Raw genomic sequence first — 18,713 nt, forward strand, 5'->3', positions numbered from 1 at the left:
AAACCATTTCTGAACCTGTAAGATGACTTCATCTTCCTCAATGAGGAAGTTATTAATAGACTTACAGTCATGTCTAGCCTTATCCTATCATCACACACTGTATTTTTATTTATCACAGATTTACATCAACATCTGTCACCATAAATAATACTTTTCAGGTGCAAATTTAATTCCATAGTCAAGGAACGAAATTAACGTATTTAACGTATTTATTCTCCCATCCTCCTGCGGCCTTCTAAGAGGACAGTTATCTAAAAACGAGAGTGTCGTGCTCTGGGATGCCATACTTCCCTTTGTGCTCCTCAAATAACTTCCTGAGCTCCTCCATGTAGGTCTGATGCAGCTCCTCGACCTGCTCCCGGGTTGGGTTCAGAGTCTGATGAACAGGGATTGGATGGCCAACTGCAAAAACAGAGAATACATCAGACGTAAGAAACCAAAGCCACTCCACTCCAGACCACTGCCTCAATGAACAGCCCTGGAGAGATCTTTCAATCAGAACCCATCAGCCCCGCCAGCGCCAAGCCCTCTCTCATTTTACTGGCTGCCGACAGTGGTCACCCCATCCCATTTGACAACAATTCAAGAACGTCCCTTCCCGGCAGACACTGGATGGTCAGTTCCCTGGTGGTTCAGACTTCGAGTCAAGTGAGCCACTGTGCTGCCCGCAGCTGTGAGGGAAGAGGCCACAGCTGCGGCGTGCATCACCGGCATTCCTCCTCTGGTACAGCTGACAGCCAGACCACAGTCCCCTATTGTGAGTGACTGTGAAGTCTTGAATGCTGAGGCATCAACCCTCTCCTCTGACTCTGTTTAATGTCATCCAAAAAAATTCAAAGAACATATATCTTCGTAGCTAAATATCTGTACTAAAAAACATGCATAATCATAAGGATTCCACTGTTTGTAATAGTGGGGGGGGGGAAACAACCAGAAGTCTCAATAGAAAAATTATTAAATAAACCATAGAACATTCATTCAATGGAATCCCAGGCAGCAACTTTTTCAAATAAAATAATATTTTTGTAACTATGCACGGTGACAAATGTTAACGAGATTTATTGTGGAGATCATTTTGCATTATATACAAATATCAAGTTAGTACATTGTAAAGCTACTAAAATGTCAATTATACTTCAATTTAAAAGAATAAAATAATATATATGTATGCATACATAGAGATGTCTAAAATGTAATAAGTGGGGGGAAAGTAAAAAATATATGATCCCATTTATGAAAAAAATTATATTTCTAGGTACATTATAAACCTTTTATGTATTTAAAAAGTCTGGAAAGAGAGACTGGTAACCCAAGGAAGGAGAGATGAAGGAACTTTTCACTGTATCTGTACTGTGTAAATTTTCTATATTTGTGTTTTACCTATGTAATTAAAGACGAGCTAATTAATTGTTTTAAAACCTAGAAACTACTATACGTATTTTAAAAGCCATTTATATAATAAATAACTTTTATCTAACCTGTCTCAGGCTTTAGAAAATACGGATAGGTACACATGGCTTTTGCTCTCCTGGGTCTTTTCTGCTACTCACTGCGCCCTCTGCTGGTCTGATGCTGCTACTGATGCCAAGAGTTTAAAATGTGCAGGATGTTCAATGACTAACCTGGACAGCAAACTGCTTATTCCCTTTGATTAGCTTAGGCTTTCAGTAAGAGAATAGAATTCAAAAAGGAGGATATTTCCTTTGGCCTATCCTGAGTCACCCCATGACACATATATGCATTAATATTCTCAAACTGCTAACTTTTAAACCAGATATAGCCTCAAGAAGCTCATGTACAGTTTTCTTTGGTAGTTTTGATGTCAAATTTCTATAAAGTAGACATCAGTCCTTTGTAATTCAACTCGGAGAATTAGAAACATAACCGTCACACTGTGAGTTGTGGCTGGGTATGCACTGAGGCTAATGTGGTCATGGGCGGAAGTGGGAGCTGGCGAGGCATAGAAAGCACTGGGCTGGGCCAGGCCTAGTGCTAGCTCACCAGCAAGCACACTGAGCTAACAGGTAACTTCCGCCCTGGCCTTGATTTTCACATGCATGGATATGAGTACAGTTAGGGAAAATCTGAAGCTTCCTTTGAGCTCTGAACTTTGTTGTTGTTTGGGGCGGCGGCGGGGGGAATCTACATGTCAATCTCCTAGCAGTGGTCGGCAAACTCATTAGTCAACAGAGCAGCAAACCAGCGCAAGCGGCGGTTTGCCGACCACTGTCCTAGCGAATTGTTGATTTTATAGAAAAAGCTTCTGTTTTCTTAGTGAAATTATCCCACGGACAGAGGTCAATTGCAACTAACGATTCAGTGTGGGAGTGGGGGACACATAGAGAGACACAGCCGCCTAAGGAGATGAGGTGTATTGTTCCCAGCTTGCTTTAATTAGGACTTGTGGATTCTGAAGTTGAGTCTTATTTTCTGTGCGCTATCTCACAGTTAACTTCAATTCTGTCCTTTTCTTATTAGTGGTTTTATTATAAACTGAGTGGCCAGATTATTATGATCTATGATCTCTGAACGCATAATAATCTGGCCACTCAGTGTGTGTGTGTGTGTGTGTGTGTGTGTGTGTGTGTGTGAGGCCCAGTGCATGAATTCGTGCATGGGTGAGGTCTGGCCAGCCTGGCCAGGGGGAGGGGACATGGGTGGTTGGCCGGCCTGCATGCTGGTCGAACTCCTGGTCGAGGGGACAATTTGCATATTAGCCTTTTATTATATAGGATATACACTGAGTGGCCAGATTATTATGCGTTCAGAGATCATAATAATCTGGCCACTCAGTGTATTTCAGAGAGTTCTTCCAGCAAGCCCAAACATGGCCACTGTATTAAATTTATCATCATAAGACCTTTCCCTTTAAAGTATGAGACACAGTCTTACTCACCTCCTCTTATTTACATGTAGAGAAACTGAGCTGCTGAAAGTTCCTCAACTACACACAGAAAGGAAGTAACTTCAAGCCAGTATTCCTGCCCCTCATTACAAAACTGACCCAAAAATTGAATCAGAATAAGAAATCTTTCTCAATTACTTTTTAGGGATAAAGACAGAGATAAGGAACAAAAATATGCAAATCTGAGAAGGGTCCCCTGATCAGAATTCTCTCTCTCCTCAAATAAGGAGAGGTTTACTACTAAGGAGAAGAAAAAGATGTTTTCAACATAAAGCTAAGTGAGTGGCAAACTGCTACATAATTCTCCTTTTATGACACAATGGAAAAACCAGCTGCATCAGGCTGCTCTCGGAAAGAGAACTCGTTGCCCTGGAAAAAAATCACCCAACTTCTACTTGTGGCAGAGTCAGGAGCCAGAGCGCTTGTTTATGTTTCGGTGCTTTTTATAGCTGGCATGCTCGCCTGTTCCGTGTTCCAAGTCCACCCAACAATCCGAGGTCAGTTATGCATCTGTTGCCTTCCACAGCAGCCTCGCTCTAACGTCTATGGTGCTGTGTTGTATTTATCAAAGATGAAGAACGTGGGCCACTGTATATACAGCTGGAGAAAAATTAGGAAATGGGCATTATTTTCTTCTCGTTGAGGCAAGAGATTTTTCACAATAAGAAATCTCTGTTCTGCTTTTCTGTGATTATGAAAACTCCACAGAGTTTCTCTCCTTAAGGGTCTCACACAGGAATTACTCTCTCTCTAGAAGCTACATAGCTGCACACTAGAGAAAGGACAGGCAGAGAGCTGCGTGGCAGGTCAGGGTGGTGAAGAGTCCAAACGTGGGTGCCAAATGAAACCTGGGTTCAAGTCCAACCTCTGGCTTATGGTGAAGGCTCAAAAGATGCTCAGTGTAAGTGTGTGTGTGTCCATGCACACACACACACACACACACACACACACACACACACACCACTCATGAACATTTATTGAGCACTTTATACATCATACTGGGCACAATACTGGTCCCCTTAACATGATCTCTTTTAATCTCCACAATTAATATTTCAATGAAAGGCTCCCCTTCCTTTCCTTCTAGTTCAGAGAATCACTTAGTGTGCGTTTCCCCCCATCAGGATATAAATATGACTTGAAACATAATAGACTACTTTTGTCCTCATGTGGTTTCAAACCAGTTTTATTTAAAGTACGTCCCTTCCCTATCTTTTTCCCCCTACCTGTTTTTATTTTTAAATATTTCAATCCTAGAAAAAATAATGCAAAATCACTTGCACACTCTTCCTATAGACTCACCAATTTTGAACTTTTTGCCAACACATGTATATGAATCTGATATATGTATATATATATGTATTATTTATTTTTATTTTTGTAGGACCACTTGAAAATTGTAGACAATAAGCTTTCAATCATCCCTGTATATTTCAGCATGTAAGAACAAAAACACTGTCCCACATAACAACACCATTATCATACCCAAGGAATTAAACCTCTACACAATATTATTTTGTACTTAATCCACATTCAAACTTGACCAAATGTCTCAATAATACCTTTTATCCCTGTTCCCCCCAATCCACAACAGGCAGTGTGTGTCTCTCTGGGTACTTACTCTCTCCTTTCGGTCTTTCACAACATTGATATTTTTCAAGAGTTCAGACCAGCTGTTTTGTACAATGCCCCACAATCCGGATTTGTCTCATTATATCCTCATTATTTGATTCCGATTAACTAACAGGAAAATTGAAACACATTTGCTAGCTCCCAAGAATCTAGTCAGGAAGCTTCTGCTCTGTATCAACCCGCACTCCCCTAGCACCTGAGGGTACAGGTGCCTCCGCACAGATTACGTCACCTACTCCCCAGGAACCGTTAGAGAAGACAGACAATTCTAATCATCTCCTCTTTGGAGGCGTAAACTCTGAGGCTCGGAGAAGATAAATGAAACATCCTAATTCTCTCCAAGTCGGACCTCAAGCCCACACCACCTCCTTGCACATCTGGCTGATGCATAATAACCAGCTTCGTGACATTAGTGTGTTTTTTTTAATTTTTAAAAATATTTTTATTGATTTCAGAGAGGAAGGGAGAGGGAGAGATAGATAGAAACATCAATGATGAGAGAAATCACTGACTGGCTGCCTCCTGCACACCCTCTGCTGGGATGGAGCTTGCAATGCTAGCATGTGCCCTTGACCAGAATCGAACCCGGGACCCTTCAGTCTGCAGGCCAATGCTCTATCCGCTGAGCCAAACCAGTCAGGGCCATGACGTCAGTATTGATTGTGCGTGTGGCCAGTGCTGAGAATTAGACACAGCCATCATGGTGCGCCTGCAGATAAAAAGGGCCAATGGCTTAATGGCACGGTTGTTTTCAATGCTGCCATAAGGATCAAAATGAAACCAGCACTTCTATGACACCCACAATCAGAAGACAGGCTGAGGAGTTAACAGGAAGTCTGTGGAAGTCTGGCAAAGATGGTACTAGATCCCTTTCTGTGCTGCACACAAACACTGATGTGAAGCCTGTAAGGGTATCCATAATGCAAATAATCTAACACTGGGACTTTTTGGTAAATTACAACTAATTAATATAGAAAAAGAAGTGAAAAAAGAAAAATATATAAGCAACAAAATAGCAATAACTACATATCTACACTAATAAAAGAGAAACATGCAAATTGACCGTCACTTTGTGACGCCCACCAGCCAATCAGGAGTGAGTATGCAAATTAACCCAACAAAGATGGCAGAAGCCCCACCCCCCCCCCAGCCGCTCCGGGCCTCTGGGCAGCACGCATGCAGGCATGGACCGGCCAGGCGGGGCAGGACGCCTGCTATGAGGGGCAGGGCGAGGGGCGGAGGGAGCTACAGGAGTGGCACTCCGGCTACAGCCAAGACTGAAGGCTCTGGCCGGAGCAAAGACGGAAGGCGGCGGCCAGAGCAAAGGCCTGAGTCCCAGGTGCCAGAGGAAAACCGGTGCCGGCAGCCAGGGGAAAGAAGGCCTATTGCACAAATCTTCATGCAATGGTCCTCTAATCTATCAATAATTACTTTAATGTAAATGGTTTATATTCTCTAATCAAAAGACAAAGGGTGGCTAAATGGAAAAGAAAGCAAGACCCATACATATGCTGCCTACAAGAGATCTACTTCAGATTGAAAGATACACATAGACTGAAAGTAAAGGGATGGAAATGAGAAGAAAAAAAAGCTGGGGTAGCAATACTTATATAAGACAAAATAGACTTTAAGGCAAAGGCTATAAGGAGACAAAGAAGGACCCTGGGTTTGAAGTGCATTCATCTAAAATAGAAATGAACATGGTAACTTCACTGTTTCAAAATAATACAGTGTTTTATTCTCTGTTGCATCTGACTGATCCACGGCTTCGCTTTTGTTTATGGAATTTATAATAATAAAAGCATAATATGCTAATTAGACCAGACAGCCGAACGACCTTCTGGACATCATTCTGGACGTCATTCTGGACGTCCTTCTGGACAAAGCTACAGTGGCGGGGGCTGAGGCAGAGGCAGTTAGTGGTGATGAGGCAGGCAGGCAGAGGGGTTAGGGGCAATGAGGCAGGCAGGCAAGTGGTTAGGGGTGATCAGGCAGGCAGGAGAGTGGTTAGGGGCAATGAGGCAGGCAGACAGAGTGGTTAGGGGCAATCAGGCAGGCAGACAGGCCAGCAGTTAGGAGCCAGCGGTCTCGGATTGTGAGAGGGATGTCCAACTGCTGGTTTAGGCCTGATCCCACAGTCAGACATCCCCCAAAGGGTCCTGGATTGCAAGAGGGTGCAGGCCAGGCTGAGGATCTCCCCCTATACAAATTTCATGCACCAGGCCTCTAGATGTAAATATCTTGTCCTCAACTTGTGTTATTTCAAGTCACTACCCAAGTCTTTAACTACACCTCATCCGGGAGTCTAGCTCACACCTCTGGATCATGGCAGCCGAGTCCTCGAAACATTCAGATTCATAGCATGGGCTTCGAGAGATTTCAAGTAATAGTGGAAACTGAGATGCTACAGACGAGAAATGGTCTTTCTGACATAATTGTTCAGGGGTAAATAGAAACATGTGCTGAAGGAATCTTTCCTTTTCCTGAATCTTTAAGAGAAGCCCATTGGACATAGGCATGAGTGAAAACCAAGCTGCAGTTTTCTAGTCTTGACAACAAATTTGAATTTGGTCATTTCCATTTGACCACTGATCAATTAATTACTTGTCAGTAGAGGTGCAACCAGTCTATGTCGAATGACAAACTACTTTACTTTTTTAAAAAAATGTTTACAGGGGGAATAAATGGTGTTAGAAGGAGACTTGACTTGGGATGGTGAACACACAATATGATCTACAGATGACGTATATTATAGAATTGTACACTTGAAACCTATATAATTTTATTAATGTCACCCTAATAAATTCAATAAAAATGTTAAAAAGAATAAAATTTTTTAAATGTTAAAGCCAACCAGGTGATAACTATGATCATTTAACCTGAAAAAATATACTTGCTTTGAACATTCACAACTTCTTTCATGGTGCATATGTGTTACACTTAATTAAACTTCCAGTTCCTAAAAGCATGTCTTGCCATTTTCCTTATATGCCCCCAAAATACCAACTACAGTATTTTGCACATAAAATATAAAAATGACTAATTAACAATATGCCAAAAAATGTAACCAGCTTGTCCTGAAAAACACAATTGCAGACTTAAACTTATCTCAGTATTTCTATTACACTAACGGATCAACATCTTCTAACATTCCATTTGAGTTAAATATAGCATTTAAAAATGTCATGTGACTGCATGTGAAATGCTAAGCCCTTGTAAGCTAACAGTAATAAATTCCTATTTTAATGAAACAGACCTAAAAAGAAAACATCTGTATTTTAGTTAATGGGCTAGCCATAGTGGGACTCTTACTTCAGTTTCCTATGAAGTATATAATTTTGGTTAATTCTGATATTAGCGCCTGACTTAGCTTTCTCATTTCCAACTCTCCAGTTCCTTTTCAACCTAAGGAATTAATTACTTTCCTCCTCAGCCATTTTATCAACATGGTCTGTCATCCTCCTCCCCCATCTCCATTTCCCTAAACATGCAACTTTGAAAAAAATATATTTTTTATTGATTTCAGAGAGGAAGCAGGAGAAAGAAAGCGATAGAAACATCAATGATGAGAGAGAATCATTGATCGGCTGCTTCCTGCACACCCCACACTGGGGATCTAGCCTGCAACTGGGCATGTTCCCTGACCAGGAATTGAACTGTGACCTCCTGGTTCATAGGTCTACACTCAACCACTGAGCCATGCTGGTCGGGCTAAACATGCAACTTTAAAAAATAAAATCAGTCTATATTAAGATTCACATAAATATACCTAAGTTGCATAAAAAGAATGCATTTGCTATAGAAACTGATGCCTATGTATACTAACATGATGAAAACACCTTTTATATAGAAACTTGTATATATTAATAGATTCAATGTAACTTCATCAAAGAATTACTGTTATACTCTGCTGCTACAAAGAAATAGATTCATCCTAGAGGACTAGAAATTTTATTTCTAAAATTGGATTCTACCTGAAATTCAAGAGCAGTGATCTTGGAAGTCATCAATTCCCACTCAAATACAAAATATAGTCATCTAATCTAATAATAGACAAATATGCACATTGACCGCACCTTCGCTACACCTAAGCCACGCCCACCAACCAAGCCACGCCCACCAACCAATCAGGACGAGTATGCAAATTACCCCCAACAAAGATGGCGGTTAATTTGCATATCAAGACAGCGTCGAAAGAAGCCAAGAGCTGCAGAAGGGAGTAAAGCTTCGAAGAAGCAAGCAAGCCGGGGGGCGGAGCGGGGGGAGGGGAGGAGAAGGGAGGAGCGAAGTCAGGGCCAGGGCGAAGGGAAACCAGGTGGGCTGGAGGAGAAGGTGGGGCGGGCGACAAGGGCGGAGCGGAGGCGGGGTAGAGTGCAGCAGGAAATCCTATTGCAGGATTTTTCCTGCAACGGGAACGCTAGTTTTATAAATAACAGGCATACTGGACATGAAGCTCAAATAACATCTATAGAATTATTTTAAGGAGTTCTTACTCAAAGCTACTTCCCTTGGATTAGCACCTCAGTCAATAATAACAAACAATGCTCAAAGTAAGATAACGCTTTTACTTGTTTTAACAAGCGTCAGTCTTCGATGTACATACCAACAGTGTGAATAGGTTTCCGATAGGGCACTAGGCCAAAACTGTACTGAAAAATTCCTCTGGCATGGAATAGTGGCAAAGCAAACCCCATGATCTTCTGTAGTTTATCCTGCACAGTTCGAAGCAATGAGCCTTCAGGGTTGCTAACTTGTTTAAATAGTTCATTTTCACCAAAAGAAAACACAGGGACCAAATAGGCGCTGCAAATAAAACACAAACAAAAAAGGAAAGAATGAGAAGTTTCAATGAAAAGGATGCAAAGATGTGATAATGTCCAATTGACTTCGCAACAGATTTCTAACAATTATTTAATGTCCGCAAGTCAACCTATGCTACCAACTTCATGTTCCGTACATTGCAACTGACTTACAGTTGAAATTCTTTGGAAGGCACTTCAGCAGCCTAGTGATTATGGAAATTATTCTATAGAAAATCAAGGTTCCGGGAAGATTTTTCATCTATTGTTTTGGCCATGGTTCCTTTGTTCATTTGGCTGGACACCTGGTATGTTTTTTGTTTGCTTTGCTTTTAAAGACATTTTAGTTGGTGGGTGCCATGGCTTTGAGCTACCTTTGTGGGCAGGTCGATTAGAAGGAGGACTGTCTTTAAGGGCTACAAAAATTACTTTACTTCCTCGTGCTCATTTAATAATGTCTTACCTTCCCTGACCCAGTCACCCAAGATGAAAAGCCACTTACCCGTGGGTCAAAGCAATTTTCACAAATCCTTTCCGCCGGCGGATGAACAGAGTGAATTTCCCGGGATGGGCATCTAAGGATTCCTCTGCACCCCCAAGGACAATGACTGAAATGTTTCCACCTCCCTCCTTGCTCAGCACATAGGACAAACTTTTCTTGGAAACTGAGACTGGCCCTTGGTGAATAAAACAAAAGGTGTAGCTAATTATCCTTTCTAAAAATTGAAAACACGTTAATCACAATATTCTATGGCATCAGTGCACATCTAACAAGGTTTCCTGTATGGCTTAGATTTGGAACACTCTGTCTACCTCAACAGCTGAGAAACACCTCAGATTCCATGTTTCCAAACCCAATGAATTCAATCACTTACCAGGGTTGTTCCTTGTCCAACGTTACCGATCAAGGTGAATGGAACCATCATCTATCTAAGTCACTCAAGTCAGAAACCAAGTCCCGTATGTAGTCCCCTCTTCTTGGCCACCATGTTGACCGTATTCATTCATTCAAAAGCATTTACTGAGCACCTGCTACAAGCAAGACACCCTGCTAGATGCTGATTATATGGTGACAATATTACTACATGCTGCCTTCATTAAGTATTGCTGAATCCGTCAACTACTTTTCATAGTAATCCCCTCTTCTGTATTTCCACTGCCGCGATCACTGTGCTAGCTGAGCCCTCATCACCTCTCCCTGATCACTCCAACAGGCCCCTTCTACCATCACAGTCTCCAGGCTCACCTCCCTCTAACGTATCTCCTGTCTGAATGATCTTTCCAACATGCACAATCCAGTCAGGTCCCTCTTTTGCTCAAAACCCCTCCCAAGTTCCCGTGGCTTACCTACAAGATAAAATCTAAAGTCCTCCTCATGGCTTATAAACCTGTTGTGATCTGCCTTCCACTACCTGCCCAGCCTTCGTAGGAGCCTTGAAACACAGAGTGTGCCCTGGCTGACACCTGCTGGGTGCCTATTCAGCAAAATGAGCCAAGAGGAAGCATTTCGAGGCAGGACTGACAAGGACTTAAGCCACAGAAATCCCATGAGTAAGAGCAAAACAAACATCTGACAGCAAAGGATCAATAAAACCCTATTGGTTCTTCACTGCCTGAGGTCTGGCGCATGCATCTGTCTTTCGCACCCAGAGCAGCAGCTACTGAGGCAGACACAGAGTAGATGGGCAGCCTCGGACCCAGGCCTATCCTGGGAAGCAGGTTCTGGGAGGGTTTGACTCTCTAACTTTGCACCTCCACTGGCTAAAAGTTTGGATATTTTTATATTAGTGTTTAAAAAATTTTTTATTGAATTTATTGTGGTGACATTGGTTAATAAAATTATATATGTTTTAAATGCACAATTCTGTAATGCATCATCTGTATATTGTATTGTGTGTTCACCACCCAAAGTCAAGTCTCCTTCCCTCTGTTAATCACCAGACTGTTGTCTTTTTTATTTTTTTTTCTTAATCCCTTCACCTTTTCACCCAGCACCTGACAGCTGTTAGTCTGTTTTCTGTATCTATGAGTCTGTTTCTATTTTGTTTGCTAGCTTATTTTTGTCACTAGATTCCACACATAAGTGAAATCATATGGTACTTGTCTTTCTCTGACAGGCTTATTTCACTTAGCATAATGCTCTCCAGGTCCATCCACGCTGTCCCAAAAAGTAAGACTTGCTTCTTTTTTTACAGCTGAGTAGTATTCCATTGTGCAAATGTACCATTTATTTCGTTTTTGGAATATCTTAGGTTATAGCAAAGGAAAAGGTCTCGTGGTGTCATAAGCCAGTGATGGACACGTCTCATCTCAGATGCCAACTCCAGTAAATGGCAGTGGCTGTGGGGGCACCACATGGAGAAAGACCCTGTGGTTGATTATTTGTATCTGACATGCAACGGACAGGGTGCACCTGCACCTGTTGTGCCATGAATTTGCCACACCAGCTCTCAATTACACTATTCAAACTCACCTATGGCTATACTTTGAATCAGCAACTATTTACTGTAAATTTCTTTCTGTGCTTTTTTGAAATTTTTAAAGCTTCCCTTTAATTTTTTTTTTATGAAACTCTAATTTGTTAGTTTATTTTGTTTATTAGATTCCACATGTGAGTAAAATCATATGGTACTTCTCTTTCTCTGACTGGCTTATTTCACTTAGCATAATGCTCTCCAGGTCCAACCAGCTATCCCAAATGGAAATTAACAAACAAAACACAAACAGACTCATAGATAGAGAACAGACTGACAACTGTCAAAGGAGAGGAGACAGGGGCGAGAGGGGGTGTGGATCGGGTGAAAAAGGTGAAGGGATTAAGGCGGGGGGAACCCTCATAGACACAGACAATATTATGGTGATTACTAGAGGGAAAGGGGGTGGGGGGAGGTAGGAGAAAGTAAAGGGGGGATAAATGATGATGGAAGGAGACTTGACTTGGGTGGTAAACACTTAATACAATATACAGATGATGTATTATAGAATTGTACACCTGAAACATACAATTGTATTAACTGTCAACCTAATAAATTCAATAAAAAAGAAAAAAAATTCTAACCCAATGTCTGCACAACTCTGAAAAGAAGGGATATTTTTCCTCTACAGTATTTTGGGAGTTTTAGTGCACCCCCTAGAGGCCACAGGCAGTGGCAACCTAGACTGGACAGAGAGCCCAGGGCCATATGGGAGAAGGTCCATAAACAGAACCTAAAAATCCAGCCATTGAGCCTGGTTCTTCAGTGCTGAGTGACTCCTACCTGGTATTTATAACAACGGAGACTTGATAGATTAATAGGAAGTAATGAAAACCTGGAAGACCATGGAAAATTCTGTCTCTGAATATGCCACTTATTGATCCTGAAATTGGAATTTTTCAAAAAAAAAAAAGACTATCCACTTCCCTTTATATCCAAGAAATGCAAAGACAATAATAATTAACCTATACAATGATCATAAACAGAAAGCACTTTCTCAGTTACTATAGCTTATGGTTAGTTAATAATTTGGTCAAATTGGAAAACCAAACAAAATGAGCCTCTTCAGTTGAAGCGAGAGTTACAGACACAGTGAGAGCTATTGTACACATTTATATCGTATCTTGATAGCATTTCAGCTTAATTTATTCTCAGAATTGGTAGAATTACAGCTTCACTAATCGAAGAATCTTCCACTAGTTCAGAAAAGCAAAGTGGAATGAACTCTTATTTCTGACCCATTATATTTATTTAACCTGGGAAGGAAAAGATAGCAGATTATGTTTAGTTTAATACTGCCATTACTTCAAGACACATCAGAGGACATTTTTCATCTCTAATATTCATAAAAGCATATCAGGCACCTTTCCAACGCTGCCATTTACCACTTATTTGATTCTCTCTGCCACATCTGGGATCATAAAATAGACTCATCAATTTATTCTTTCATTAAATTCACACCTATTGAACATCCCTAAATTCCAGGCAGTATGCTAGATCTGTGGGTGGACAGAGAAAAGGACAGTCTGTGTTGTGCTGGAATTTACAGTGCAGTGAGGGAGGCAAGAAATATCCAAAAAGTGCCAGATTGGGATAAAGACTAAAACTAACTGGGTTGGGAGTGGGGGAGGGGGCCATTCTGTGTGATCCTGTCTTCCTAGAACATTGCAGAAACAGCAATCTGCCTTTACTTACCACTGCTCATCAGGTATTCTCGGAAGAGAGGGCACCGGAACCAAATCGGAAGCACATGGAGATACGCAGTAAAGTCGGGGAAGAGCTTCTTGAAGTCCGAATAATTTGTACAAAAATTTCCAAAGGCTCCAGCCACGAGCACTCCATGGGGGTGAAACCCAAATATGTAATTGTGACTTGGATCCAAATCACTAGTTTTGATGAGCTACAACATATTTACATTGAGATTTAAAAAAAAAAAAGAAAAAGAAAAAAGTTCCCTGACTAGTTTCCAGGAAGAAACTAAATGACTAACAATTATGTCAAGAGGATATGAGCCCTGGCGGGTTGCTCAGTGGTTAGAGCATCCACCTGTGGACTGAAGGTCCAGGTTTGATTCGCAATCAAAGGCAGGTACCTGGGTTGTGGTTTGATCCATGCAACCAATCGATGTATCTATCTCACATCGATGTTTCTTTCTCTCTCTCTTTCTCCCCCTCCACTCTCCCTAAAAAAAAAAAATCAATGGAATAAAATATCCTTGGTTGAGGATTAACAAAAAAAAAATGAAAAAAAATTTAAAAAGGAAATGGAGAATATGACTTGTTTTAATTCCCATATTTCCTGAGCCCAGAGCCCCTCACAACAGCCTAAGTTTTCACTTAGCTTACAGTCTATTTAGTAACTTGGGCTGATTTGTAGGCTTTCTCCCTCTAAAAGAGGAAAAACTTAAAATACATGTAATAGCCCTACCTGGTTTGGCTCAGTGGATAGAGCATCAGCCTGTGGATTGAAGGGCCCTGGGTTCGATTCTGATCAAGGGCACATGCCCAGGTTGTGGGCTCGATCCCCAGTGGGGGGCGTGCAGGAGGCAGCCAATCAATGGTTCTCTCTCATCACCGATGTTTCTATCTCTCTCTCTCCCTCTCCCTTCCTCTCTGAAATCAATAAAAATATATAAAAAAAGAAATATATGTAATAAAATTTTTTCATTCTTCTTCAAGCTCAAAATCATACTATATAAAACAAGTCTACTCACATGAATTGGAAAGTAGTCATTAAAGTACTTCCAAACGGCCCAGCTTCTGACCCAGTTGGATCTCCTGCCTCCTTGCTCTGGAGTACGCCAGTCAAAGTAGAGCCATGTCAAGTAAGGGATGTACAGGAACCAGTAGTTGTATAAGATCAGTAGCAAGAGGATTCCAATGCACACCTCCGCTGTAAGAAAGGGAAGCCCTCAGGAATCAGGGTTAGCATCTGCTCACTCTTGTCCAATCACTGGCCCATGGAGGGAGATTTAATACATACAAAGGGTGTTAAACTGAACCTCAGTTCAAGTGGGTAATAAAACAAGATGGCACTGACATAGTATTGGATGTTTACTATATACCAAGTATTGTATTGTGTATTCGGCCAAAATATTTCCATTTAATCCTCATATATCCATGGTATCAATGAAGCAGCCATAGTATTTTTTTAAATAAATCTTTATTGTTCAGATTATTACAATTGTTCCGCTTCTTTCCCCCCATAGCTCCCCTCCACCCAGTTCCCACCCCACCCTCTGCCCTTACCCTCCCCCGCACTGTCCTCATCCATAGGTGTACGATTTTTGTCCAGTGTCTTTTCGCACCCCCAACACCCTTTCCCCCCGAGAATTGTCAGTCCACTCCCTTTCTATGCCCCTGATCCTATTATATTCACCAGTTTATTCTGTTCATCAGATTTTTTATTCACTTGATTTTTAGATTCACTTGTTGATAGATATGTATTTGTTGTTCATAATTTTTATCTTTACCTTTTTCTTCTTCTTCCTCTTCTTAAAGAATACCTTTCAGCATTTCATATAATACTGGTTTGGCGGTGATGAACTCCTTTAGCTTTTTCTTATCTGTGAAGCTCTTTATCTGCCCTTCCATTCTGAATGATAGCTTTGCTGGGTAGAGTAATCTTGGTTGTAGGTTCTTGCTATTCATCACTTTGAACATTTTTTTGCCACTCCCTTCTGGCCTGCACAGTTTCTGTTGAGAAATCAGCTGACAATCGTATGGGTGCTCCCTTGTAGGTAACTATCTGTTTTTCTCTTGCTGCTTTTAAGATTCTCTCTTTGTCTTTTGCTCTTGGCATTTTAATTATGATGTGTCTTGGTGTGGTCCTCTTTAGATTCCTTTTGTTTGGGGTTCTGTGCACTTCCTGGAGTTGTAAGTCTATTTCTTTCACCAGGTAGGGGAAGTTTTCTGTCATTATTTCTTCAAATGGGTTTTCAGTATCTTGCTCTGTTTCTTCTTCTGGATGATTCGGATGTTGGTACGCTTGAAGTTGTCCCAGAGGCTCCTTACACTATCTTCATATATTTGGATTCTTTTTTCTTTTTTCTTTTCTGGTTGGGTGTTTTTTGCTTTTTTGTATTTAAAATCTTTGACTTGATTCTTGCAATCCTCTAGTCTGCTGTTGGATCTCTGTATATTATTTTTTATTTCAGTCAGTGTATGCTTAATTTCCAGTTGGTCCTTTTTCATATCCTGGAGGGTCTCACTAAATTTATCGGCCTTTTCCAGATAATTCTTGAAAAACCTTATAACCATGGTTTTGAACTTTATATCCAGTCATTTGCTTTCCTCCATTTCTGTCATTTGTGACCTGTTTCTTTGTCTCCACATTTTGACTGCTTCCCTGAGTTGATAGATTGGCTTTGTATGCTAGGTGTCCTATAGGGCCCCATGGCTCAGCCTCCCCAGTTACCTGAGGTGGACACTCTTGGTGCACCCCTTTGTGGGCTGTGTACACAATCTTATTGTAGTTAAGCCTTGATTGTTGTTGGTATCACTGGGAGGAATTGACCTCAAGGCTGTGAGGATCAGCTGTGTCTACACTGGGAGAACTTCTGTGCTGGAGACACCCTTATGAGACAAGACTTGCAAAAGCCTTTACGCTCAGCTTGGATGGGGTGGAGTCTAAGGGCGGAGCATACAGCAATGGCTTCCCATCAGCCCTGCCCTAAGAACCCCCCTGGGCCTCAGTGTCCCGCAGTAATCACTGCAAGCACCTCTGAGAGAAAGCCGCCCTCAAGTTTCGCCCATTGCCCGATGGTCCAGTTTCTCCCCGAATGAGTCTGGGTCCCCAGAGTCTTGCCCAGAACTGGAGTTCAGAGCAGTCAGGAGCTTTTGTGGCCCTCCCGATTGAGAAAGCCAGCCGTGTACTTAGTTGCCAGCCCTCTCCGCGTGCACACCTCCATCCCTCTGCCTTCCGCAGTTCCTGTGAGTTTCAGTGTGCTTTTCTCTTTCCTTCCAGTTGTAGAATTTCCACTCTGCCAGCCTTCCTGTGGTTCTGGATTATGTCCATTTTGTCTTTTAGTTGTAGTTTTGAAATTGTGTGCGAGGCAGCAGTTTAGGTGTTTACCTATGCCGCCATCTTGGTTTCTCCCGCAGCCATAGTATTCTTAATGCCTTTTCCATAGAAGAGACAATGGGGCTTAGAGAGGTTCAAGCCCCATTGTCTCTGAATTGCCCAAGCCACATACTATATATAAGTGGTTGATCTGCCTAAATTCAAAGTTCCCACTGGCATGAGATAAGGCGGGGGCAGGGGAGAAAAGGAGGAAGGATCATCACTGACAGGAGGGATGCAGAGGGATACAACAGGTGTTCACCTTGACCAAGCAGCCATTACTCATGTGCCACACAGGGGCACATTCTAGTGAAAAACTTCATTTCAGGAACTCTATTGCCAGAGATAGAAATAGCATAGGAGGGACTCTTTCTATCGTAGCTCCTCTATCGCTACTTGTAATATTTCACAATGACAGAGCAAAATCCAAATTGTTCATGCACCTAATGATGCAAAAACTGACCAATCTTGGCTTGGGTAGTTAGTAACAAGAATGTACGCCTAGTCCTAACCAGTTTTGCTCAGTGGTTAGAGCGTCGGCCTGCGGACTGAAGGGTCCCAGGTTCGATTCCGGTCAAGGGCATGTACCTTGGTTGCGGGCACATCCCCAGTAGGGGGTGTGCAGGAGGCAGCTGAATGATGTTTCTCTCTCATGGGTGTTTCTAACTCTCTATCCCTCTTCCTTCCTCTCTGTAAAAATCAATAAAATATATTTAAAAAAAAAAAAGAATGTACGCCTTAAAGTAATATATTAAGCTAAGCTAGAGATTTCCTTCTTATGTTTGTGCTACATGTTACACTGAAAAAATGTTTATAAAAAGAGAAATATATCAATGAGAGGGGAGGGAGCATAAAGACATAAGGTTTGGTGCATAGTAAGTGCTCAATAAATGCCAGCTGTTACTATTACTTTAAGGAGTGCCATTGCCTCCTTCTCTGCTATTATGTGCTGCAGTCGCTAATCCAGTGCTGACTTCAGAGCCCCAAACTCCTTTCCACTCTCTATCAGCTTGAACTTAAAAAGAACTTTGTCCCTTCACTTCCGTTCAGGGCACATACCCGGGTCGTGTGCTCAATCCCCAGTAGGGGTGGTGCAGGAGGCAGCAAATCCATGATGTTTCTCTCCCACTTTTTGATTTACTTCCATAGGATAGTAAGTCAAATACTGGAGCACTGAGCAGAACATCTTTGTCGCCTGATACACTTTAACCTTTTGCACTCGAGTGTGACTCGACACGGTTAGCATTAGAATAAAGGAATCGAGAAAAAAGCAAGCGAGTGCAAAGTGTTAATATCTTACTATCTAAAGGAGTGCTCTCATTTAAACTCCCACTCCACACATTGCACACATTCTTTTCTATTTCATATCGTATCAAAAAAGATTTTTAAATCCCTTGATCCTAAATTGGATCGAAAGCAGAAAACCCTACAAAAACTAGGTGAAGGGATCACCTCTATTTTCTATTTTTATCTCATCAAGCAATCCAAGGTAACATGATTCTTCTAAATTGGAGGTCAAAGAGACAAGGAAGAAACGAAGTGTATTCCAATATATTATACAGCTCTCAAAGCTGATGTTGACACCTGCTAGAATTATCTAGATTCACAAACCAAGCTACATTGAAGGCCTGAATTTCAGCTGCCTTGACTTAGGTACATCCTGGATGAAAAACCACAGGTCAGCCTCTATCTCTTACACTCCCATAGACTTGGCTTTCTCCCCACTTTTGAGGAACCTGCCTCCCCTAATTTTTATTGAGGTAAAATTCATATAACATCACTCCAAAATCAAACCCTGTATCCATTAAGCAGTCACTCCTTATTTTCCTCTCCCCTGACCCC

At 41.6% G+C, this 18,713-nt stretch overlaps 1 protein-coding gene across 1 annotated transcript in view; it reads right to left on the reverse strand.

Annotated features, from left to right (window-relative positions):
• Window positions 1-221: 221 nt before the first annotated feature.
• The window catches only part of MOGAT1 (monoacylglycerol O-acyltransferase 1), a 30,620-nt gene continuing 12,128 nt past the window's right edge, over window positions 222-18,713 (reverse strand). The window contains exons 2-6 of the mRNA XM_008145105.3: window positions 14,524-14,702; window positions 13,506-13,710; window positions 9,839-10,013; window positions 9,141-9,340; window positions 222-402 (exon numbers count right to left, since the gene is read on the reverse strand). Coding sequence (XP_008143327.1) covers window positions 248-402; window positions 9,141-9,340; window positions 9,839-10,013; window positions 13,506-13,710; window positions 14,524-14,702 — 914 coding nt within the window. The 3' untranslated portion in view covers window positions 222-247. The remainder of the gene's footprint in view (window positions 403-9,140; window positions 9,341-9,838; window positions 10,014-13,505; window positions 13,711-14,523; window positions 14,703-18,713) is intronic.

Source organism: Eptesicus fuscus, chromosome 11 (assembly GCF_027574615.1).
Source record: "Eptesicus fuscus isolate TK198812 chromosome 11, DD_ASM_mEF_20220401, whole genome shotgun sequence".
In the NCBI taxonomy this organism is placed as follows: Eukaryota; Metazoa; Chordata; class Mammalia; order Chiroptera; family Vespertilionidae; genus Eptesicus; species Eptesicus fuscus.